Source organism: Pelobates fuscus, chromosome 3 (genome assembly GCF_036172605.1).
Source record: "Pelobates fuscus isolate aPelFus1 chromosome 3, aPelFus1.pri, whole genome shotgun sequence".
NCBI classification, from domain to species: Eukaryota; Metazoa; Chordata; class Amphibia; order Anura; family Pelobatidae; genus Pelobates; species Pelobates fuscus.
In genome coordinates this window covers 50417609-50445103 of record NC_086319.1, presented here as the reverse complement: position 1 = coordinate 50445103, position 27495 = coordinate 50417609, and the positions used below count along the sequence as shown (strand labels likewise).

Here is a 27495-nt window from a genome sequence, read left to right as displayed (position 1 = left end):
TGTTGGAGACTGTGTGGAACCAGAGGCACATACACCACATGTGGTACAATTGCCCACTGGTGCAAGAGATTTGGACAAATGTGAGTACTCTGGTTTACCAGGTCCTCCACAAACGACTAGATCCGGATCCCTGGGTGTTCTTACTCCCTAGACCAATAGAGGGCTGGGCTAAGCACTACTCCACAAAATCACACTAGCAGGCAGACGAGCTTTAGCCCAAACCTGGCTAAAACCCATTTTACCCCCCATAGACACGGTACTCCTCCAACTGAAGGACAATTATCTCGTGGATAGGTTGATGGCACAAGTAAGGGGTACCACTAAGGCCTTCACAAAGACATGGGAACTATGGGAGGAATACATCACACAAAATTAACAAACTGAGCACACATGAGAGGACCCCGGGAATCTGGGGCAGGCTGGAAAGGACCCTTCCGTCGTCGGCACGCCACCGGCCTACCCTCTCGTGTCCCTCCACTTCATCATTCGCTCACGCCACTCTCCTGCCAGGAACCAAATTCTCAAACTACTCCTCTTTCTCTTCTCTTTTCTCTCATATTCTATTCTACTCTACCCCACACTTAGGGGACATCTTCTCCACAAGACACACCCTGAGGAAGTGGACACACACACATCCAAGCAATAATCGCTACACTGATGGTCCCCTAGACCCAAAACCTATTAGTAACTAGGGCGATGCATTCTCTTATACTCAGTAATAGGAGTTGCACTCTTGTGCAAGCGACCAAAATATGGCATACTAAGGTTCCTTAACCTTTCTCTTATACTAATGGCAGCCATAACTTGAGATGCCGAGATAGACTCAACGCCCGATGGGAATGTGGCAACTCAGTGCAGCGTCATATGAAAAGAGGTGTCGAAACCACACTTAGACTCACGATAGACCACCCACTTCCTGAGCCCTACATAGGAAATAAGAATGGTTATTAAAAATTAAAATACAGGAAATGTGAACTGGGGATCAGGGGGGCAGGCACGATAGCACAATAAGAGGATACCAAATATGTTGCCTGTGTGCAACACATATCTACATTGTCCACCTAAAATTGTAACATTGTGCTACATACCATATGGGCCTACGTTCTATTTTGTTAATGCTTGATGTTTGTCTCTCCACCCGAATGCTTATACACAAATAAAGAATTAAAAAAAATAATAAACTCTTGGGGGTGTGCTAAAACTTATGGCGTGTCTGCTCACGGAGCCAGAATAAAGAAACAACTAACATAACAGAAAACAAATCAATATGGTTGTACTAGATAAGCATAAAGAACAGGAAGCATGCATGCAGTGGAGATAGGGTGATAACACTCTTCATGTTGGAGTATCTCTGGTTCTCAATTCTGCTGCTCGAGGAACAAACGGGAGTATCTGGTTGACAGACCACGGTTGGCTGCGTACTTTAGGAAATGCTCTGTCAGGTTAGCCCAGTTCCTGCAGCATGGAAGACGCTTTCCGAGAGGTGTGTCAGTGAGCATGTTCTGCCATCTCTGTCCACAAGAAGACGATGTACTCCCCACTTATTGGGCACATTTTGTTCCTGTTTGATCCTACTGGGTGAGCTGTCAAAGGGACTGTCGCCATAGGACTGTGTGGCGGGACATATCCTGGCAGAAGGTAAGTGTACTACCTTCGAAGATCGTTGAAGGAGTGTTTCTCGTTGCCCCCATAATCATCCCTCGGTCTGAGTCCTGCACAAATTTTATGAGAACGTATCTAAGGGTCTCCAGTGGTGCCTTGGCGGGTTTAGGTAGGCGGTAGCAAAAGTCCATCACCACCAACTTGGCTTGTTTAGATGGTAGTAGCATAGCTATTAGCCATCTAATATAGTTTGGCAACTCATCTGCCGTGACTGTCTCAGGTACTCCTCTCAGTCTTATAATCCTAGCCTTGGTCAGGGCTGCCATGCGGCAATGCAGACCGACATGCAGTGAGCCAAGGGCCGCGTGTCTGGCTGTTTGAGACAAATCTTCCTCTGCCGTGGCAATTTTGCTGGCCAGTGTGGCCACTTCCTCCTTCACCGCCACCACATCCGCCTGGAACATTGCTATGATCTCCTGCAGAAGAGCTTTAATATCGGCCTTTGTAGAAGGGGCCGTGTTTACCTCTGCAGGTCGCCCCTGGGGTGCCACAGGTGTTTTTGGGAATGTAGAGAGTCTTTCAAGCAAGCTTTTCTCATCCGATGAGACTGTGGTTGAGTCCTCCGCTGGCGCCATTTTGGCTGGTTCGGGCCACTGGTTCGGGCCTAGCAGGTTTAAACCTCCTTTTTTAGTGAAATGGTCATATTGACTCCCTTATTTAAAAAATAAAACTTCATTTTAAGGTGACAGCTAGCCAGCAAACGCTTGCCACGTTCCACACTGTTACCCTGGCATCGCCAAGGGTTATTTAACTATTTGCCCGCTTCCTGTTAGCATTGCCATCTGGCAAATAGTACTTCGAATTATATTTCACCTGCAAAAAATCTACGATAATTTGCAAACACGCATCCTGCTGGATACATCCAGTGCCATTTTTTAATTTTTTTTATTTCTGCTTGCTAAATATTCCATATCCTTTAGTTTGTATGGGATTCAGATGCAAAAAGAACTGATTTTGATTAAGTCAGGCCAACCGAAATCCGACCATTTTCACCAGATTTAATCCACTCAAACAAAAGCCAGTGTTTAATGAATTACCCTGTAAATTGTTTTCAGTTTGTCTATTTGTCCAAACCACCTATAGTCATAGGCTTGGCTATTTGTGCCTCAGTTTTTCCATTCAGACTTGAGAAAATGGAATTTTGTGAATATATATTAGAACTCTTCAGTGTAGGCCCTGTAAATTTAAATGTAGCTGACAATGCAGCCATTTTTGCAGCCGGGGAGAGAAGGTGACACAAAATACTCCGTATTCATAGCCTGTAATGCCTTTTGTAATTATGTGCAATAAAATGTGTATTTCAAACATATTTATTTTTCATTTTCCTGACATTGTGGAATTTGCATTACAAAAAATAACCAAAGATAGCCTAGATTTAATATTTTTGGATAAACTTTTCAAACGATTTTAAACTTTTTAAAAAGATTTTAAAAATTTTTTAAATATTGATATATTTTTATATATGATATATTTTTTTTGATATTTTAATATTTTGAAAAACTCATTTCAAATTGTTACCCCAAAATATTAAATTGAGACTGATGTTTGTTATTTTATCTATATTATCTGCTTTTCTACCATATTTGCTGAATCACTTGGAATGCTCGTTTGAAATTTATCCGTTTAGTTCTTTAACCCCTTAAGGACACATGACGTGTGTGACACGTCATGATTCCCTTTTATTCCAGAAATTTGGTCCTTAAGGGGTTAAAGGTAATCCTTCCTTAACAACAGTGTAAATACAAAACAGTCACATCCTGTGACATTACATTTAATGCTTCTTAGTTTAGTAAAACGTGTTTTGTATGCTATAAATATTTTTCATAAAAGTTGTGTGCCCGGTGCATTTCTGTGTAAAATATTCATATAGCTTGTTAGAATATAAAATGCTTTACACGTGATACTGGAAATGCAATTTAAAAATATCTAAATAACTAAAATGCAGTGGTTTCTATGCAGATTGTGTTATGCTTTTGTTGTCTTCGAAGTCTCGATTATATCTTAGTTTGGTTTTAAATCTGTTATTATGCTGTTGTGAACTTTGTACGGTTTTGCTATAAATAGAACCATCACACTGTCAGTGACATCATTAAATTGCCAAACTGGCCTGTTCCACCTCGATTTTCTGGAATGTATTTAGACACAATCATGTATTTTACTGTAACAGGCATAATAGACATTCTAGTGTTTTGTAGGTTTCTGCCTTTGAATTGATTCTGAGTAGAGGAAAGGGTAGTTTATAGTCACACGTTTTTCACGTAGCTTAGAAAGTCAAAGAAATGTCCTGCCTTTATGCAGAAAGAAAATCATGCTAATCTTATGATCGCTATAAAAGAGATTTGAATATGTTGTTGCGCATTAACATATCGTTCAGCTTAATAAGATCAATATAAAACATTTTATGTGTGTGTAGATATAAATACTTTCTACAAAAGTAGAAAACACCTAGGACAAGTTTACGCTAACATTGCTGAATTTACATTATTTTTTGTCAATATGACACCATTTAAACGGGAAATGTGTTGGGGACTCAGGCACTTGATGGTCAGGGAAGTTGTGTGTTGTCACTTTTCAATGACAGACTTGAGGCTGGGCACTTGAGCAACTTCCATTAAAGGGACACAGTAGGCACCATAACCACTACAGATTGTGCCACTAGAACACAGGCGCTATCTGCTGGTAATCTGTTAAAACGTTTACAAATGGTTTGGCAGTTACCTCGCTATGTTGGATACCAGTGGTCAATCTGGTCTGAGCACAACTGATGGAGAAATTTATTCTCCTGTATTATAAAAACAACTCATACGAAGCTTAGATAGAAATTGTTGGCTGAGAGCCATCAGTCAACATTCACAGTCAATGAATACTGTTTAAACCTTATATGTGTTGCATTGGTGTGATTATGGAGAAGTATCACACTTTGTTAGATTGCCTCGAACTGCAAGAACTTTGAGAACCGATACAGCAAGGTAAGTGTTCTTAAATGGTTTGACAGATTGCTGTAGTGTTTATGGTGTTTAGGTTGTCCCTTTCATTATCGACTAGTTATTTCTGCTGTATTATGGGTAGAAGACATATTTTTAAAAGTTTGTAATCTCTCGGAGCATAAAAATACAAATAATATTTAAACTACGAAAATGCTGACAATTTCTCAGGAATGCACGTCTCCTGAACCTGGCCATTCATAGTAAAAATAAATCAATAATTAAAATAAAATGAAATGGCCTCGTTGTGAGTATGGGCCTGCACTTTATACTTTCCCTCTTTTCCATAAGTATAGGCTTGCATGTTGGGGCAAGCAGTGACCATAAGAGACCATAGAGCCATGACTAACTCGAAGTGGCCCTTTAAGGCAAAGCATCTAGTTACTGTGCGCCAAACTTAAGCTTACCTCACTCCTCAGGATATTGCAGGTCAAGCATTATTAAATAAATAAATACATTTAAGGGATGGGCAGCCACCTCCTCTTGTCCTGTGTTTCAAATGTCCATGAATATGTGCTATGGATTGCTCTTGGAAAATTATATATTTATTGTGAAGAAAACGACATACTTTGGTTCTCAGTCGTTATTTTTTATCTTGGCGCACGAAAAGAGGCAGCGGGACTTAGTAGTCGTCGAGTGTCTGGAACTCCAAATCGGACACTAGACTTATCGAACGTCGGTCAACTTTGTGAACGCCTGCTTCTTTTCCAGGAGAGAGCACTGTTCGGTAGGTTTGTTCTCACGAACCCAGGGAACAAATGCTACCTATGAGCCAGGGGCACCGTTTGTGGATTTGTTCGGTTTAGCACTCCCGAAATTGACCGACTGCTACCCATAAAACTCTGGAACTATTTTGGGCAAGCTCCTCGTGAACGGTCGGTCAAATCTGTTCATAGGATTTGAGCGCTATTTGGACAACTTGGGTGCTCTGATCCAAGCTATCCGGGGATATGACATTTATGGGGGTCCCTATAATATTTATGTGTTTTATTATGTACTTTTGATATTAAATATTTTATGTCGTGTCATTCTGACTCAGGTATGTAAGGGGCGTGTTGTGTGTATACTGTATCCCTGTCTTGCATAAAAGCCGTCTGTTTGGCCTTAATAAAGACATTCCTGTTGTACCCTTCATCTAGTTCAGGCTGATGTTTGGGTGTGCGTCTGATTACTTGGTGGATTTACTTGTATGCTGTATTTTTGTCTGGAGAACGTTTGAATCAACACCAGAACTGCGAGCTATAATCAGTCAGCCTCTAGCAGTTCGGGAGAAAGCGAACGAATGGGTATCCGAAATACCCGCATTCGTAATATTTATACTGTTGGAGATTCTAATTTGTGTTGTCAGTGTGTTCATATTGCTAAAAAGGGCTTTATGGTTATGTGATCATCTGCATTGCAAGCTGTACACAGAATATAAAAACCACGGAAGCAACCAGTGAGCAGTATCTTGAAGTAGTTTTGGTGCTTAGTTGCTGTCTCTCTTGTAAAACACTGCACTATCACTTTTATTATAGAGGCAATAAGGCAGATAAACTATTAACCAACAAAATTAAAGACAGATGTGCAAAAAACCTTATAAATAAGATAATTATAGGGCAACAGATTTTTTTTAGCACCAAAAGAAATCGGCTCAGCATTCAAATCGTACTATCAAGAACTGTAACATTTGCCAGATCATACCTCTCATACTGAATTGGAAGCTTATTTTCAAAATAAATTGTTTCCCTCTTTAAATCTACAACAATTGACACAACTTAATGAACCTATAACATCAGAAGAAGTAAGTGCCATCATTATTAATCTTAAAGGAAATAAAGCCCCCGCACCCAATAAATATATTGATCTATTTTTAGATTATATAAAGATCAATTCAGCCAGCAATTAGCAGAAATATATAACTATATAATGCAGAAAGGATCTATGTCAAAAGAAATGTTGAAGGCAAATTTGTTTCCGATCCTCAAGCAAGATAAAAACCCAACGCAATTAGTAAATTATCGCCCAATAGCATTACTCAATATTGACTACAAAATATATGCACTATATTAGCTAATAGAATTGAAAAAGTAATTACAACACTTATGGCTCCTGACCAAGTAGGATTCATCCCTGGCAAATCTTCTATCAACCCATTGTACAGCGCTACGGAATCTGATGGCGCTATATAAATAATAATAATAATAATAATCACATTAGAAAAATTATAAATATATATCAAAGAATTCATGCGTCTAAAATTCCTTTTCTAAGTCTGGCTTTAGATGGAGAAAAAGCCTTTGATAGGGTCAATTGGAACTTTATTAAATACACATTAAAAGCTTATGGATTTTCATGGAAAATTATTTCAGCTATTTCAGCGATGTATTCTTCTCCCTCTGGCAGAGTAGTGGGTCAGGGAATTGAATCAGACTGGTTTGAAATAACAAAGGAAACCCGTCAGGGATGCCCTCTTTCCCCGTTGCTTTATGTAATTGCCTCAGAACCTTTGGCCATGGATATAAGGACAAATCCAAATATATAGGGCTTTAAGTTAAAAATGTAAATATGCCAATATGTGGATGACAGTCTCCTTTTGATGGCCAACCTGTCTTTTCAGTCAATAATGTAATGGCAGTAATACAGAACGATAATCTCTTGTCAAACTATAAACTAAATGTGGAGAAAACAACAGCTATGCCATTTTATATGGACAAACAAGAAATAAAATATCTTAATAGTAAGTTTAGCTTTAAATGGGTAAAGAAAAAATATAGATATTTAGGAATCAAAATAACAGCTAACCCTAATGAATTAATGCAAGTAAATTGTCTATCTCTGCTAAGAGAGACTAACCATCTTTTAAAAACATGGAAGAATATGGAAATTTCCTAGTGGGGAAGAGTTAGCACCTTAAAATCCTATGTTGTATCTACATTTATATATCTTTTTAGAATGGTTCCCCTAAAAGTGCCCAAACCTTGGCTTAAGATGGCACACACGGCTTTCTCAAAATATATTTGGCTAAACAAAAAACTAGTATAAAAGTTAATCTATTACACCTTAATAAGAAACAGGGAGGGATTGGTTTCCCAAGCATCGATCTATACTACAGAGCCTCCTCCTTAATGCACGTAGCACTTATGCACCTTGACAACTACAAATCCTAAGGATGGTATGAGATAGAGGCAGATAGTATTAAATCCCCTTTTAATTTGATAAACTACCTTTGGCCAAGTAAATGTTTGAAGAAAAATTGTCCTAACGAGGTAGAAAATAGAATACTGCAAAACCTCTTTAACTTCTAGAATCGTTTCAAAAGAGATGTAAGTCTAGATAATAAAATCTTGTCATCTCTCCCGCTTACACACCTGATGAATATGTTAGAAAATATGGATTTGTCATTATGGGTCCAGCAGGGTATCACCAAAATCACCATGCTCTGGAATCAATAAAGCCTTAACCCCTTAAGGCAGGGGTAGGCAACCTACGGCACTAGTGCCATGCACGGCACTCAAGGTGACTTTGCACGGCACTCAAGGCTGCTAGAGCCAAACAGGCTCTGTCCTATCAGGATTCCCAGTGAAACTTCAAATATCTGCTAATACGAAGAGGTGGTGAAGGACAATCCTCAATTTAAGCATTGCAGCACATAGAGGAAGTGATCTCAGATCACATCCTCCCAGCACTTGTGAATGGGAATCCACACTGTAGCAGAGCAGCCTGCCGCTGCTGTTGCAGCTCCTATACTTGAGCTATACCTGGCCGGCCTGGTCCCCACTGGAACCTAGGGAAGCCACCCATACTGCTAGATATACACAGAAATAACCCTCCCCTCATACAAATAATACGAACAGCCTACACACAAACATATACACAATCCCCACAAACGCAACACCACTAACAATCCACATACATGCACACAACCCCGCATGCAGCATCTCACATGCAATACCCCAAACAGCCCCCACACATACACACACTACCAAACACACAATGTGACATATCCATCCACCCACAATTCCACAAGCAGCCCCCATACACCGCCCACATTCATAGGTATCCTACACGATACCATAAAGTACTAATGAACATATACAATATAATAGCTCATACACGCACAAATACAACAATACAAAGCAATTACAGTAAAAATAACACAAGCAGAATACGGCAGCATACACACCTCAATTTAAAAAAATAGGATCGGCACGCTAAGGGACATCACAATCCTATATCGGCACAGTGCTGCTAAAAGGTTGCCTACCCCTGCCTTAAGGACACAACGTCTGGAATAAAAGGGAATTATGACGGAATATTTCCGCCATGTGTCCTTAAGGGGTTAAAACCTTTCTAAATTTACAGCAATCTTATAATATTCCACAGCAGGAGATATTTAATAATATTAGAATTAGTATATTTTTTTTAACTTATATATAGAAAAAATTCTAATGAAATATTGAACAAATAAAACAATATTATTGAACTTGGAAAGTTACATAATTACTTTCGAAATGTATTCTTTTTTTTTTTGTTATTCTTTATTTATTCCAAGGTAGAACATTACATTGAAAGCATAATATATCAAAACATTGTAAGATGTTGTAACATTGTGCATGACATATCCCCATTAAATCTTTAAGAACAGTAGATTAACACTCCTTGCAAACTTTTACTTCACCGATGCATCCTGGAGTGTGAATAACATACAATACAACGTTGGTTCCCTGTGCTCCCTGGTATATTTTTAACTTATAACGTAAAAGGAAAATCAGAAAAAAAATGAAGAAGCTACAAATTACCATACAGACATTTCTTTTGTTGACAGGACATGCCCCATCCTTTCCTATGCGTTCATGTGCGGATCCTAGAAATCTGTATCTTAATATCTTTCAAATCGCTATCCGCTTGCTCCTGTGAGCACAAGTCCATATCCTTTCGTAATGCAAGTTGTTTACATATTGCATGGTTATGTTGCAACAATTGTGAGTAGTTCTCACGGTAAAAAGAAAGATAGGAAAAGAAGTAAGAGGGGTAAGTAGGAATTTAGGAAGTGAGAGAATTAGGGAAGGGAAAGGGAGGGAGGTGCGGGGGAAGTCAGGCCAACCCATATCTAATTGTTCTAATCCCATCCAGGGAGGTCTCTTTTGTGTGTACATCAAGCACTGGCTGTGCTGGCTACCCAAGGGCCCCAAACTTTTTCGAACTTTTTCGTCGTGCCTCTAACCTGGGCTGTTAGGTCATCCATGAGATAATTATCTTTAATCTTCCGGATTACCACAGCAATTTCCGGAGCCTCACTCCGGAGCCATACCTGTGCCAAAGCTCTCCTAGCGGCTAGGTTCACCTTATGCAATAGGGTCTGTTCCGCTTTTGTCCAGTTCTCTATAGATCTAGCTTGCAAGAATACCCATGGGTCTAGCTTAACCTCTCTCTCAAATATGTCTCGCAACAACTGCGCAATTTGCCGCCAAAAAACTTGTGCTATTGGGCATTCCCACCACATGTGAACGTATGTGCCCTTGAGACCGCACCCCCGCCAGCATAGGTCTGTAGTAGTTTGGTTCATACGGCTTAACTTTACTGGCGAAGCATACCATCGAAATAGCGTCTTATATGATTGTTCCTGCAGCGAGACACACATAGAGGACTGCGCGGCTGCCTCCCATATTTCCTGCCACTCCACTCCCTCCAGTGTCTCTCCCAAGTCCGCCTCCCATTGGTCTATATATGTAATTCCTCCCCATTCTAAAGTGTTATTGCACAAATGTGAGTAAAGAAGTGAAATCAGTCTGCTCAGTTCCTTCGCGCACATTCTTTCAAAGAACGCCATCTGTGTTTCTGCGGCTTTTTTACAAGCCATACTTACGAGCAGCCGTGTCCCATATTCTCAGGGAATTGAGAATCGCAGGACAGGGCACTTTGATGTTTGGTCTGTGCTCCTTAGGCATCCACATATAGAACTGAGGCATATCCAACCCCATAAGGGACGCTTCCAGGTCCACCCATCTCATTTCCTCCGGTGGAGAGTGCCACAGTGCCACCTGGGCCAGTTGGGCTGCCTCATAATAAAAATGTAGGTGTGGAAGGCCCAGGCTTTGTTTGTTGAAGCGGTCCCAAGTCAGATCTGGTTACTCTAATCAAGAGTGCCTGAAACAAGAACAATATTCTAGGGAGCACATTCATTTTCACGGAATGAATCCTCCCTATCCAAGAAATTGCCTTATCTGTCCATTTCTCCATGTCCATCATCAATGTCCTAATCAGCAGGGTATAATTCTGTTGAAATAATTTAGATGGGTCTGCCGTCAATTGTATGCCTAAGTATATTATGTGATCTCTTGTTATTCGTAGGTTATATGTCATCCCTATGTAAGCGACGTCCAGCTCTGGCATACCTATAGGTAGTACGCTGGACTTGTCCATATTTACCTTGTACCCGGCCAATTCTCCAAAGTCCTTCAAGACATCTGTTAGCGCCGCCATAGATTCCCTCGGTTCAGTCAGAGTCAGTAAGATGTCATCTGCGAATGTCGACACCACATATCTTTGCCTTCCGACGTCTACCCCTTTAATGTCCGGGGCCGCGCGAATTGCCTGAAGGAGTGGTTCTAACGATAAAGCGAACAATAAGGGCGACAACGGGCAGCCCTGTCTAGTGCCGTTGCTCAGATCGAATGGATTTATCCTTGCACCCGAAATGCGAATTTGCGCCCTGACGTTGGTATACATGGCTCGCACCGCCGTTGTAAACTGAGCTGGGAAGCCAAAATGATCCAGCATTGTAAATAAGTAAGGCCATTTAACCCTGTCGAACGCCTTTAACATTGTCAGTATTTTCCTGGTGGTTTGTCTCCATATGAGGTCTACATTACGTCTGGTATTCTCAAAAAGTTGTCTATTTGGTATGAACCCCACCTGTGTTGGTTTTATTGCTATGTCCTTTATTGCTGTCTTTTATTGCCATGTTTGAAAGGTCATACAGATGCTTCTCAATATACATGACATGCGCTAACTCGTTTGCATGATGCCAGAAGCCACATACACCACAGCCTAACACGCATTCTCGTTCCTACATACCATGCTTCCCAGTCACGCTGCAACTTTTTAACAACCTGCCAGCAGGTACTGAATCGCAGTCATTAGCTCACAGCCCTCGGGTAGGCTGCCAGCACAACATGCTTAGATGCTACGGAAGTACATTACATATAATAGCCAGTTTGTTCACCCAATCGCTTACGAAACTACACATAACAACCAAACACTAAACGATCACATGTCTCTTTACTCCTGATACCCAACTTGTCTTACTCTGCGACATGATAAAACACTAAACTTGTTCATAATATAAAAATGTGCATACCCTTTCCTGCCACTGTCTTGCTTGTTTATAAACGTGTACGCTGTTGTTGCGTCTTGAAATTGTTTTGTACTCACCTGCACAACAAAAAAAAAATATATATATATTACATTTATTTTAAACAATGTGTTCCTTTAATAAACATGCACACACAGTGATAATACCAAAATTATCCAGGAACCATGATCATCATGAATGATGGATTACAACACTTGAGTGCATCTAAGACAATAGGACGTATTGAACAGCTTTCTAGCATGTTACAACAGAATATGGATTGCTACAAAGAACAAGTGAAGTAATACGGGGCTTTGGATGCCCCGAGGACAGGAATATATGATGATGTATTGTTTCAACAGATTATGGTTGTATGAGATGAACACCAATGTGGCTCTGTATTAATATATAATATGCTTCTAAAACATGTTACTGCCAAAAGAGGAGTCAAGGCATCCACTAAGTAAAGTATGTACTAATTATGCCAAACAGAAACTCCTAAAATGCTACTAAAATGACCTCAATTTATACATAGTACACAAACAGGCAACAGTGCGCACAAACAAACATATTCTTTTAAAAATTGAAAAGCTATATGCATGATTTGCACTCATGTTAAAATGAAGTTGTAACCCAGCACCGTTGAATAACTGTGTCATATTGCTCGGCTGAACCATATGGTGTGAACAAATCCCCCATATAATTTAGGTAGGTAAATTTAAAGAAACACTATAGGGTCAGAACACAAACATGTATTCCTAACCCTATAGTGTTAAAATCACTATTTAGCCCCCCCGATCTCTCCCCTGCCTCCCTAAATTTAGTAAAATCGTACCTTTATTCCAGTCTGCTGGTGCTGGCTGTGCCCCCTGATCTGCCTTTTTGGCTGACATCATCAGGAGTAATGATCTCAGCCAATCCAATGCTTTCCCATAGAAAAGTATTGGATTGGCTGAGATTGTCAATTCTGATGATCTCAGCCAAGGAGGCAGAGCAAGGTGGAGTCACTGGAGGAAGCACCTCTAGCAGCAATCTGAGGAGTGGCCACTGGAGGTGTCCCTAGGCTTTAATGTAAACACTACCTTTTCTCTGAAAAAAAAAGTGTTTACTGCAAGAAGCCAGCAGGGACTGTCTATATTCACAAGTACAAATACATCAAGCTGTAGTTGTTCTGGATACTATAGTGTCCCTTTAAGTCTTAAGTGGCAGAACAGTCTGAGATAGTAATCTTTACCTATCCTGTGGTGATGCCACTGTGTGACCGCTACATTGACTCTGTGAATTATTCACTGAACTGTGAAATGAGGGGAATTTAACATGAAATCCGAGTAAATTTACAATTTTAACAGACTTCAACTATTTTTTTTTTTGGCAGCTTGGCAAATAGTTGAGTCTCATAGATTACTGTACACATAGTATTTACAATCAGGAACTCTAGAATCCTCGCCATTTATATTACCTTATAATTGTTTTCCCTGTGGAATTATATTCTTACCAGTGAGAAAAATGCCTCTCTAACAATAATCTCAATACTTGTCTTGTGGAGGTAAGTAGCACATAATTGATCAGCCCATAACATTTCTTTCGCTAAAGTGTTCTCTTTCGTAGACATTCACAACTCGGAGTGCAGAGATACTTATAGAACGTTGATCTTTTCTGAACCGCATTTGTTTTCGACTATTTATTTATTTGTGATGCCCCAGTTAACTAATTACCCCTTAATTTTTTTTTTTTTTTTTTTTTTTTTGTGGAAGTGGAAATTGTGAAATTATGTGCTTCGTTGAACAGACCTCCAGATGTTTTTATTATTCCCAAATTTTCACTATATGTCACAACGATGTAAACGTACCTCTTCTGAAACTAGAGTGGATTATTCCACATCTGAATCCACATCAAAAGACAGACATTTTCATGCTCCAACTATTTACTATTAATATACCCATCCCTTTGACTATTCACCAAACAATTGTTTCTTAACAAAGTCACTGAAGGCATCCAGGGTGCAACGCTACAAAGCTACAGTATATTTACTGTCTTCAGAATTACTCATATACGCATTATGAGGAGCTGAACATTGATCAGTGGGTGTTGTATATGATATGTGCACCTGTGCAATCCTAGTTTCGAAGGTTCCCACTGTCTTGTTTAAAGAGGAAGTAAAGTATTTTTTTTTTTTTTTAAATGGCCCTGTTTTATTGTGGTACATGATTTACAGTAATATGTTTTACTTGTGGGAGTGTTCCAACAGAAGGGACACGTGCACCCTCACACTACGTGAATAGGCAATGCACATTATCAGGATGCAAGATGTTAAACAGGGCTGTCGATCCGGTTAAGTTAATGAGGCCTAAGGATTTGCAATTATCGTGTCACTTTTTCACATTTTCCATCTTAGTGGAAAATCATAATAGTTTGTATTGCATGTTTTTTGCTATATTATTCTTAAGATTATTTTTTTTATTAACTTACTGCCTTCACTGCAGACGGCTTGGGTAAACTTTGTATGAATTGAAGGGATTTAACGTCTGTCCATGAAGGATTTACACAATATGAAAGCAGTTAACAACAATGACCTAATCTTCTTTACAGTTATCTCTGTGTTGGTAGAGCTAGGGTAGCCTCCTTTTATATAATACAATACGAAAGGTACATTCTTGAATAAACGTTGTTGACAGCAAGATAGACAGATAAGATTTGAGTGATTTTTCTTAACAGAATGAAAGAGATAAAGATTAGTAAACATAGACAATAAAGATAGTAAATTAAAGTTTGCCAGTGACCTCAGCCTAGTACTGCCTTGATGTGTGTTTGCAGTGCCCCCTGCTGGTAAGTTAACTTTGAGACAATTATGGCTGCTATAGGCTTCCAGCATGCAGTTGCTCGTGGCAACCTTACATACAGCCTTTACTGCCATGCCAACAAAGAATGCTATATACATTCATTTAGTTCCTAGTAACTTAGCATAATATATAGACAAACTTTTATTAAAATTACATCAAGTTATGTGCAGTTTATAGAGCAGTTATATTCTAAATAAGTATTTCTGGATAATCAATTCTCTGGCAGAATCAGTAACCCTCCACGTACTAGTAACCAACCATTGAAATGTGTAAACTGCACAATAGAGCCAAAGCAATTTATATACTGTGCCTTTAAATTCAATACAGACATGTAAATGCATGTCTGTCTTTTTTTTCTACCCCCCTCCCCACATGGATTCTTCCTACCTCTAGGCATAAAAGATGACACTCGTACATAGTGACTGTTGTGGTGTTGAGAAGGAAGATTCCATGTGCCATAACCTACAGAGTTTGTGGGGGGTACTTACTAAATGGTAATTATTAGCCTCTAAACAAAAACGTGTGCTGAATATTAGGCAATTTTGACAATATAAGCAACAACAGCTGATTTGCTGAAATAGCTGAAGGACTGATAAAAAAATTTTTCCAGGTCCCTAAAATTTCGCTATTTTGCCATAATTTTTAATTTTCAGTAATTAAGGTTAAATCAAATATGAAGTTACTACATACAATAATAATTTAAAATATTCCGTATTGCGGCAGCTTCATAGTGACTAACCCAGCCCTTTTAAAATAACATAAATTGCTATGGTAATTTATCAACAGCCTACCAAGAGCCACCACTACCACCATACTAATTGAACTTCTGAATATATACATTTGTCAAATGGCAGTTTAAAGAGGAAACGTCACGTGCAGACATGTCACAGTTCCAATAGCATTTACCGGCGTGAATAGAACTGCTGAGGTAAGTATAAAACTTACCTTCGCTAATCATCCGTATTGTGGTGGTTCTGCCATTCTCTATTGTATAAAACCTACCTCCACCACACACCCGCGTTGCGGTGGCCCTTAAAGAGAAATGCTGGAGATGGGTGTCAAACAAAGGGGGAAGGGGAGCAGAATAGCTACAATATACTATTTCCTCACCCTACCCACAGGTCTAGAACATCATTTTGCAGTGTTTCATTAAAATGAATTTTATTCTCTGTACATCTGGACAATAAAGTACTCTTAGAATTTACAGTCCTGAAAGAACACTCCAAGCATCAAAACAACTTAATCGAGGTAATAATGCCTCCGGGGGCCTCCTGGCACTATAACAACTTAATTTAGATTAAGTTGTTTTGGTGCCTGGAATGTCCCTTTAATACAGTTGTTACAGTTAATGTAAATACACAATGGGTCTCGGAATTCAAATGGACCAGTATTTTAACATGTAGAATGTCGCTTCTCGGAAACGTCCTCAGTCTGTAGAACCAGTCTGTGTAGATCACCCTATGTACCATGTGCTAACAGATCACTAATTATTATATAATTTTTTTCCCAGCGCTTCCTTATCTCTAATCCTCCCGTGACATCATGGAGGAGGCGAGGAGCATTAGGGAACCAACGCCACATGTGCATCAAGTTTCCCCGTAAGAAAACATTGAATCAGTGCTTTCCCATGGGGGCTGCAGTCACATGACCGAGTTTTACTCAGTTGCTGCAACAGTAAACGCCTCTAGTAGATTTCCTTATGACAGCCACAGGAGGTGGTTCTACCTACATGACCACCGCACGCACCCAAACCACTTCATTGAGATAACATAGACTGGGTGACTTTAGTGATCCTTCAGAATCTTTTCACGAGATGCTGTGTTTTTATTTAAATGCACATTAAAGATTTAGCAAATTACACCATAATCCAGTTTAGACAAGGCAAAGCTGCAAGGCACAAACTGCAAATGAAGAGGGAAAAATAGAAACATTGTTTAATTTCTTGTCTTCTTTGTAAATTGTGTCTATGTTGATGGCAGGTGCCGATAGCAGTAATTAACAGGGAGCTAAGATGGAGGCACCCAGTTGCAGTATAAAGAAGTGACAAATATAAGGGATAAGTAAACGTATTATTAAAAAGCCAGAGAAGCTGTAGCTCCTATTTAAGTATTAAAATTAGTTTTAATGTTTCTGAAATGTCTTTATTTTCTTCTAGGTAGAGATCTGTGGGTGATTATTGTGGGGAGAAACCCAAAGACGCACGTCGTTGGCATTCCAGAATTTAAGTATGTCGCAAACATGCATGGTAATGAGGTATGTACCATTTAAAGACCCAGCTCTACATTTGGAGAATTTACAACCTTCTAGAATCCTGTGTTATATCCATCTATGCTCATATCTGACATGACTCCTCGGAGCCTGTATTCTTGTCATGGCCTGGGAATTGATTTAGAACACTAATTGCTTTCCATAATTCTATTTTGTAGTTGCTATGCATCTGTAATTTCTGTGTGCTTGGTAATGTGCTTTTAGCCTAGAGCAAATGCTGATATCTTTGTTTCGTCCATGTTTTCAATCATCTCAAAACATATGGCAATGCAGTTCTGACATCCTCCATATGAGCCTGGCAGCAAAATGGTGTTCCTATAATATGTTACATTCAGACGTTTTTGAAATTCTAATTAGAACTCAAATGGATTCTAAATTATACATGGGTAAAACTCCCCCTTCTCTTTTTCTCTCCTATTTCCCATACATCCAACATTATATATGAATATTTTTGTTTGGGGTGGGGCTGGGTTAATGAAAGCACCATGACCACTTCAGTTATTTTAAGTAGTCATGGTGCCTGGAGTCTTTATGTGCAGCATTTCACTATAAAATGTTGCACTTATGGAGATTAACCCCTCTGCCGCTGGAGGTAACTCCACTACAGGCAACATCAGTGGGGTTCATTAGCCAGCCCGGAAGCTAATGTGAATGCTGAGCAAATTTTATATTTGGCGCCAGACAGTCAATGGAGACACGACCTCCCTCCATGCCACCCATGTAATTCCTTCAGCCTGCCATCCCTTGCATCCATCTACCTACAGCAAAGTGGATTGGTGACAGTGGAGGAAGATTGGACTGCAGGGAGAACATGGCCTTGGCACTGGAAGGGAGGTATGTTTTAGATGTTCTCTCTTTTTGGGGGGGGGGGGGGGGGGGGGGGGGTGATGGTGGGGTATGGCCAGTATAGAAAGGATTATTGTGACCAAATACAATATTTTCTCAAAATGCAGTTTTTTTGTTGGGAGTAACCCTTTTTCCATCTTTCACTATCTGCACCAGGTTGTGATTTTATAGTGTTCTGTTTCGTATGACAGGTGTTTTACGTGCCATTTCCCTCTGATTGATAATATTTGACGGTAACCATTACTATATATAATCACAATTTATTATTTTTGATATTTCCCTCTAACAGATTATTTTCCTATTCTTTTTCAATAAACAATGATTTACGAACATATTATACCTCTGGAGACAACTAGTTTTCTAAAATTCACAGATGACAATGTTTTGAATGTACTTTAATATGTGTTAGACAATATTAGCATACAGGTATTACATCCAGCATACCACAGGCAGAACATTTACCCCGATTCCGGAGCAGCTTGTGTGCTATTTATGCTGCATAGTATAATGCAATAAAACAATTTTCATTGTATATTACTAATGCTACAGTAAGGGTCCTGCCCGAGTCACAGTCAAACAATAACTAGTTTTATTACAAATTTGAGGTATTTCTAAACCAAAACTTAAACATAATTAACACAATATTTAATATCCCAATAGCACCATCTGCTGGTTATACACACACATTACAAGCACTATACTGAGCACACGTTTTAAATATAAATACAGTACTTGTATACCGCATACATATCCATTGGAATGCATTTTTAATTTATCAAGGCATTACAATGGATATCATTGATATATTGCATATGTTCAAAGTTTTATATACACACTAGACTTTTCAGTTCAGTGAATAACTCTTTGTGTGTTCAAGAGACAGGTTCTAAACATATCTATATTTTTTAAATTGATAAACTTTTTATAAGCCTTTGTTACTGCAGGATTGGGACCTAGTTAAAGTGATTAAAACCAAACACTGTTAGACACAATGATGACCAACCACCTATTATTGATTTGGCAAATTAATCTGGATTCAAAAATCTGTTTATCTTATTATTTATTTTTATTTTTTTCATATTTTACTTTTGGTAGGAAATCCAATGGATTTCTCCGTGGAGCGTTGCATACATGTTTTTACGTTTTAATTGTTTTTACGTTTTAATTTCACCTTTGTTCTGCATTGGTCCTTCTGACTTGTTTTTGCTAGTGATACTTGAACTGATTGGAAATAAAACCAAACACTGATAATAATTTGTTTCACATTCAAAGAGCATTAAAAAATGTATGTTGTTTTTCTTTCATTAAAAGGCTGTGGGTCGGGAATTAATGCTTCATCTGGTCGACTATCTGGTAACGAATTATAAATCTGATCCAGTGATTTCAGATTTGATCAACAAGACCCGGATACATATAATGCCTTCTATGAACCCTGATGGCTTTGAATCAAGTGCCTTAACATGTGACTCGTTAATTGGCAGGTGAGGAACCTTCGTTTGAGCAATGTCCGAAGACAGTGCAGAGAAACTTTGTGTTTGTTAAATTCAATTTGGTGTGTATGATCTGATCTCAGGATATAAATACCAAAAAAGTCATCCTTTGAGACTTGAAGAAAGGAAATTTGGCCTACAGCACACTAAAGGGTTCTTTGCAGTAACAAGATCCAGATGATGTTGTTGAAAAACAGAATATTAAAGGGTACAATGTTTAACGTAGGTTGTGTGTTGATCCAAGGAGATATCTGAGATTCCATTTTGGAATTTAGAAGGACTATCCCTGTTTGTGGCCCATTTGAAAAAAGCTTCACACTCTTTTATTTATTAATTTTTTTCATTTGGGTCATTTGTAGAAACAAATGTGTGGCCAGTTGAACTTGATGGACGTTGGTCTGTTTTCAATCTAGATTACTAGGTATGCAAATATAATGTATATCCATATAAATATATCTCTGTGTGTATATTTTTTTTAAATAAAATACATTTTAAGAATTTAACCATAGATATTCATTGCCATCATTGCAATTTTGTCATTTTTTTTCCTTTTCATTACAAGGTACAATACAAATAATTACGACCTGAACAGAAATTTTCCTGATGCGTTTCAAAGAAATCTAGCTCCTATTCAGCCGGAGACCCAGGCAGTGATGGACTGGTTACAGACTGAGACTTTTGTCCTGTCTGCTAATTTCCACGGTGGTGCTATGGTTGCCAGCTATCCATACGATAATGCTAATTCATGTAAGTCCTTTGCATTCCTTGGTATTGATTCCAGAGTGAGTGTCTTAAGGTTCTCAATATTACAAGTGAAAAAGTTTTCCTTTATCACCAAATTATGAAACGTTATATCTTAGAGATGATGTAGTGCTAAATAAAACCAACACTCCAGCGTTACAAATAAATACATTTATTTCTAGCGCTCCAGTGTTGAAAAGTTGATTTAAATTCAGCCTACATCTTTTGCCTTGTGTACCCCACTGCGCATTAGAAGCAAATGCCTCGCTGTGCCTACAGAATGCTTTATATAGAGAAACATTGAATCCAAAATTATTGTTAGAATAGAAACCCTCACATCGGCTTTGTGCATACTAAATGAAGTGCTTGCTAAAGGAATGAAAACCAAACTGGTTGGCCCCAAAACCCTTGGATGTATGTCTACGCCCTGGTAAAGGATGTGAATAATGACAAACTCTCATTGTCTCCTGTTAGCTAACCTCAAATCTTTCTTTCTAATGCAGCTACAAATGGAATTTCTCCAGACAATGATGTGTTCATCTACCTTGCGAAACTATATGCTGACACACACGCCACCATGTACACGGGTACGGTCTGCTCTACTGATACATTTACAAATGGCATCACTAATGGGTTTCGGTGGTATCCAGTACAAGGTGAGCATTTTTCAGTAGTAAACTGGATAACTCATTGGTTTTACTCAAGATAATGCAAAGAAGGCAAGGACAATCCTTCTGTTACTTTGCACAGTTGGAAACAACACAGTACAATACTACAGAAATGTAATGATTGGGAAGTCTGTGATTGGACAACCACAGAAGGTCTGTGCTGGGTTAGAAAAGGAGGCCCTGCAAAGTCTTCAGACAAGAGAGATTTTTTTTTTCTGGTAGTGCAGTGTACCTTTCCAGAACTTATTTATACTCCTCCTTGTTTCTCTTTCCGAGTATCTGTGCTAACAATAAACTAATCAACTGTTATAAAAATAGAAAACAATCGTGCCTTGCAGAAGAGGCCAGGTGCACGCCGAGAAATAGCTTGTCGTAAACTCAAGAAACAGGAAGTGAAAATGTCTTACTCACTTGGCAGCCCAATGGTGACGGAGTTTTCCTATCAAGGAAACAAGGACAATAAGTGAATCCATCTCTGTCAATGATGATTTCTGTTTTGTCAATATTAAGTTCCTGGCAGGAAGATGCAATGAGCCATTTTTTTTTTTTATAATGATAAGACCTCTGCATATTCATATTATTGGATTGTCTATCTCAGTATATCTAGCAAACGTGATAAAAACATCAATACTGCAATATATAAGTGGCATTTCGTGCAAATGTACAATGATTTTGGGTGAATTCCTACTTCCATACCTGATACAATAGCCCCATCTAGTGGTAGTGATATGCCGTGCATGTGCAGTTTAAAATTAGTCTTGTAAGCTGAAAGGGTAAACTTACATTTACCATGATTTATATAGCACCGACATATTCAGTAGCGCAGTACAATAGGAAACATTTAATTCTAACAAAACATCTGTGACATATGGGAACAGTAGGTAAAAAGGACCCAAATAAGCTCACAATCTAAAGGCTTGATAGACTGTCTCAACCTTATTTACTATTACAAACGAGTTATAAATAAATACTAATGTTTTATCCTTATTGAAACCATTCCGTTGTACCTTGTGCAGCTGATTAGATAGATACCTACCTGATTTTTGCTGTAAAATTATCTAACCCATTTTTATCTGTTGTGTTTTCAGGTGGAATGCAAGATTACAACTACATATATTCCCAGTGTATGGAAATTACGCTGGAGGTGTCCTGCTGTAAATATCCTGACGCATCAACCATACAGGGTTACTGGAACGATAATAAAGCAGCCATGATTGCATACATGAAGCAAGTGCACATAGGTATGTACTGGGAGACAGTGGATCAGTCCGATCTAAAGGGCTTTAATGCAGCCAGGTCTGGAAGTGAATGTGTGTGTGTATGCAAAGCGAAGTCTGGGAGTGAATGTGTGTATGTATGTTAAAGCAAAGTCTGGGAGTGAATGTGTATATGTATGTTAAAGTGAAGTCTGGGAGTGAATGTGTATATGTATGTTAAAGCGAAGTCTGGGAGTGAATGTGTATATGTATGGTAAAGCGAAGTCTGGGAGTGAATGTGTGTATGTATGGTAAAGCGAAGTCTGGGAGTGAATGTGTATATGTATGTTAAAGCAAAGTCTGGGAGTGAATGTGTGTATGTATGGTAAAGCGAAGTCTGGGAGTGAATGTGTATATGTATGTTAAAGCGAAGTCTGGGAGTGAATGTGTATATGTATGGTAAAGCGAAGTCTGGGAGTGAATGTGTATATGTATTGTAAAGCGAAGTCTGGGAGTGAATGTGTATATGTATGTTAAAGCGAAGTCTGGGAGTGAATGTGTATATGTATGTTAAAGCGAAGTCTGGGAGTGAATGTGTATATGTATGTTAAAGCGAAGTCTGGGAGTGAATGTGTATATGTATGGTAAAGCGAAGTCTGGGAGTGAATGTGTGTATGTATGGTAAAGCGAAGTCTGGGAGTGAATGTGTATATGTATGGTAAAGCGAAGTCTGGGAGTGAATGTGTATATGTATGGTAAAGCGAAGTCTGGGAGTGAATGTGTATATGTATGTTAAAGCGAAGTCTGGGAGTGAATGTGTATATGTATGTTAAAGCGAAGTCTGGGAGTGAATGTGTATATGTATGTTAAAGCGAAGTCTGGGAGTGAATGTGTATATGTATGTTAAAGCGAAGTCTGGGAGTGAATGTGTATATGTATGTTAAAGCGAAGTCTGGGAGTGAATGTGTATATGTATGGTAAAGCGAAGTCTGGGAGTGAATGTGTGTATGTATGGTAAAGCGAAGTCTGGGAGTGAATGTGTATATGTATGGTAAAGCGAAGTCTGGGAGTGAATGTGTATATGTATGGTAAAGCGAAGTCTGGGAGTGAATGTGTATATGTATGTTAAAGCGAAGTCTGGGAGTGAATGTGTATATGTATGTTAAAGCGAAGTCTGGGAGTGAATGTGTATATGTATGGTAAAGCGAAGTCTGGGAGTGAATGTGTATATGTATGGTAAAGCAAAGTCTCCCATACAAATTCACCTGAACTTATTTAAACTAAAAGCTATTTATGCTAATAGGGCGTAAGTCATTTATTATAACACTATTCTAAAGCTTCAGGGAATGCTTGTAATACATTGTTTTACACACTGTAGCTGATTAGTGTTAATTTGAATAATGCCATGTTTCGCAAGTGGTCCAGCCGTTTATTCTGAATTTGTGTGCAGGGATAAAGGGCCAGGTGTTTGACATCACAGGAAAACCTGTACCAAATGCAATAGTGGAGATTGTAAACAGACAACATATCTGTCCATACCTAACCAACCAGCATGGCGAGTATTATCTTCTACTTTTACCTGGGAACTACAGCTTGAATGTAAGTATGTGTACATCTGAAAGGAATGTCTTACCTATTATTATCTATAATATAGAGACCCTCTCTGCGTGCAATTTGTGAATGGGACAGTTCATTAACCCCTTAAGGACACATGACGTGTGTGACACGTCATGATTCCCTTTTATTCCAGAAGTTTGGTCCTTAAGGGGTTAAAGAAAAATTATAAGAATTCACAGTGAATTTTAAATTTAAGGTCAAGTTAACCAACTGGAAAATGTATCTAAGTCATCTATACTAGTTTTGATACACTGGCCTTAAATGTGAAATTCACTTTGAATTTATTCGATAACATCCCATTAAAATTATAGACTGATCATTTCTTTGTCATTGGGTAAATCAACAGGGGATCAAATACTCTCTGTTCATTTTCTTCTCCTTTCCGTTTTCTAGGTCACAGCGCCTGGTACATCTATATTAAAGAATATTTATATCCCAGAAAGTCAAAATTTTTCTGCTATGCAATATAACTTTACCGTGAGTGTTCCGGTCAACAGTACAGCATCATCCGTGAATACAATGTGTCCACGTGCTTTTATACAGTCGCCTTTCACGCCTGATTCAGACGACGGCGGCGGCATTGCACTGAATGCAGGCTTATTGCCATTCCTTCTGAGTACCGTTATAATGCTATTACTGACAAACCAATAGCAACACATACTTGGAAAACAGTAAAGTTCTACTGAGACTTGAAGAATTGTACAGAAAGCAATATATATTTATATTTAAATGAAATTTGCCTTTATATAGAATGTATTAATGTATTGCTTTTTATATAGGATTTATCTATGATGTCTTCTACATCACTGGTGCACTTATGCCAGCCCTTTAGCTTCTCATTTTGCACAGCTTGCTGGGTATGTTAAAATATATATGCCGTATTTTTATAAAGAATCCACAAAGTGCCAAACGTCTACAGCAATCAGGGAAGATATTTATTATTTTTTCTTTGTCATGTGACTATGTAGCCACAATGCACATTGTATATAGACACAACTGGACTTAAAATGTAACATAAGTGGCCAAACATTAGGCGCCAGATATTGTAGAACTTTAGTTCCCATGTTTATAGTATGGCACACACAATGTTGTTAAAAACTAGAGAAAATGTTATGTATTCCCTGTTACAGGGAAACCTATGTCGAAAGCATTTAATGTGAAGACTGAATGACAGGTGATAGGAAGATAAATCTCCCTCCTCACTTTTAGACCATCCTGTCTCTTGCTTTCTTAAAGGGAATCAATAGTGCCAGGAAAACAAAGTTGCTTTCCTGGCACGATAATGCCCCCTTCCCCCTTGGTGCAGAAGGGGTAAAAAAAAAAAAAAAAAACTCACTTACCTGGCTCGGCTCCACCTCTGCTCCTACACCACCACCAGGTGGTGGGGGAAACCTAAATCACATACACGGCAATGGCAGTCTTCGCATTCGGAATTCCTCATAGGTACACATTATACAATGCTTTCCTATGAGGTTTTGGGGGACGCTGGATATCCTCATGCTTGGTTGAGGACGTCCAGCATCAGTTAGGTGATCAAAAGTCACCTAACAACCCGAAAGTTCCTCTAGTGGCTGTCTGGTAGACAGCTACTAGAGGTGACGTTAATCCTGAATAGTAATTATTGCAGTTTCTCAATAACTGCAATAATTACAATTGCATGGTTAAGGGACCTGGGGATATGCACCCTGACCACTTCAATGAGCTGAAGTGGTGTGGGTGCCTGTAGTGTCCCTTTAGAGAAGATAGGAAGATTATCATCTATTGGTCACTGATGATTCATGCAAAAATAAATGTGTCAGTCTGTCAGCAAGTGGTGTACAACTTCCATTATCACTATTACAGAATATTTCTATCCGAGGATGATGTGAACTATAATGTTAATATGGCTCGTGGGGTCATATTTTACCAGTTGTGTATAATGATATTTTCTCTAAATCTTTTGGCTCTTCCTATGTCTACGTTCTTATCTTTATGGTTTTGTTAATTATTGTAACTCAGGGACTTGAGGTAACTTTACTGCTTTTAAGTAAATGTGTTGCATTTCTATTGCCAATCCTTCTCTGTTAACGCAGTGTTCAGAACATACAGAGCTAATCCCTTCCCAGCAGTCAGTTACTGGGACACCGCCACTGATCTTTTCATGGCTTAGTTTGGAGATTAATAATTGATCGTTTCCATGACTGTGACCTGTTTAAAAGTAAACCTACAATAAAGTTTTTTTTGTATGTCTCAGTGGTGGCATGGGTGGGTATTTTTGTACAGTAAATGTGCCAAGATAACACAGCCCCACAACAAAAAAGTGAAATTAGTTAGTGATACCTTGTTGTCAACCTCAAGACTCATCTGAAGCCAAATCTTTTAAAGGGTTGTGAGTCTCCAATTCTGCTGGTAAATAATACTCCCTCCCATAAAGCACTACATTACAACTAAATATATGGGGTGTACTCCACTAATTTTGCTCTGTATAAAAATGAAATACCTGTAAATTAAACATATTAATGCTTCGATATCCTGTTTGCTACAAGATCAGGTCCAAGAATCTTCAGAGAAGAATTAGCTTGTTGATATAGTGCTACATATGATTCTTGCTCATTGCATACATTGCGATGGAATGAGCCAACATGTCCAACTAACTACTCTGCACGAATACATCATAGGCAGACTGATATTCTTCTCTCTCCGTACAAATCTGCTACAACACAGACAGCCTAGCTTGTAGAGATCTATGAGATATCTTGTGCGGTTGCTGAAAACTTGCAAAGCGTGTCTTGCTCTTTTTATAACAAAACAAAAAAGAAAAACGTGTATGGAGCTGTCCTGTTTGGAAAGCCAATATAAATAGTGCCTTAGCAAAATATGCATAAATATATTTTTTTAAAACTATGCAAAAAGAAAGTGTACAAGATGTTTGCGTACAATACATACAGCTACACGGGAATACAACTAATTCACTTCTCATTTAAAACTTATCATAGAGTTACCATGACTGTCAATTGGAGTTGGCGTTGTTGTGTGAGCGTCTACATGACCCATCAAACATTAGAAAATATTTTTTTTTTTAAAAGGCCAAATGTACACAAATGGGGAGAGGGTGTATGTGTACAGGAATTTTAGAATAGCAAGTTAACAAGTCTCAATATCTAGGAGAGATTCTAAGACCGTATTCTCAACTGCAGTTTTCAAAGTCCAATGTTCATTTGATTATCCTTTTGACTTATTACCACTAGCAAACTCCTCAGTTTCAGTGGTGAAACGTCATGTGTGGCATTATTGGCTTCTCCAATATCATGTATACACTAGAATTATTATACTGATTAATAAAATGTAAGAGGCATCATTTCATAAATTATTTAACAATTCACAGAGCCACTAGATTATTTTCTAGAACATTGTAAAGGTGGTGAAATGTTTTGTTTTGTTTAAGTGACTATAGGATAATTTATTGGATGGACACTTGCATTTAAATGAAAGGATTTATATTTAATAGATTTGATATTTGAAGTTGTTGATGTAGGATACTGCTAAATCCTGTGCGAAAAAAAAAAAAAAAGATTTAAATTTGTGCTGTAAACTACCATTGTCTTAAATGTGCAATGTAAAAAAAATAAAATACTAATGGTTAAGATTTTTTTTCCCCTTTGTAAATACAAGAAGCATTCAGAATATATTTATACTGCTCTCAGCACGTTTTATTTTTTTTGTTAATGTGTATATATATATATATAATTTTTTTAATTTAATGTCTGACATTTTCTGGAAATAAGGGAAATACTATGTGTATCTTTCAGTAACATTGGAATTATTCATCATACATACCATGTACTTTGATGTTTTGCCATTCCAGAAT

The 27495-nt window shown here is 38.4% G+C and overlaps 1 protein-coding gene across 4 annotated transcripts in view; it reads left to right on the top strand.

Annotated features, from left to right (window-relative positions):
* The window catches only part of CPM (carboxypeptidase M), an 80104-nt gene extending 55360 nt beyond the window's left edge, over positions 1-24744 (top strand). Inside the window, exons 1-8 of one of the 4 annotated variants that reach the window (XM_063447028.1) lie at positions 1573-1638; positions 16978-17075; positions 19248-19417; positions 19989-20173; positions 20671-20823; positions 21924-22076; positions 23482-23630; positions 24042-24744. In XM_063447028.1, the coding sequence (XP_063303098.1) occupies positions 17061-17075; positions 19248-19417; positions 19989-20173; positions 20671-20823; positions 21924-22076; positions 23482-23630; positions 24042-24299 (1083 nt within the window). In that variant the 5' untranslated portion in view covers positions 1573-1638; positions 16978-17060 and the 3' untranslated portion in view covers positions 24300-24744. Of the gene's footprint in view, positions 1-1572; positions 1639-1815; positions 1883-16977; positions 17076-19247; positions 19418-19988; positions 20174-20670; positions 20824-21923; positions 22077-23481; positions 23631-24041 lie in introns of those variants that run through there. The other 3 variants (XM_063447027.1, XM_063447026.1, XM_063447029.1) reach the window with 3 other exon arrangements.
* The last annotated feature ends 2751 nt before the right edge of the window (positions 24745-27495 follow it).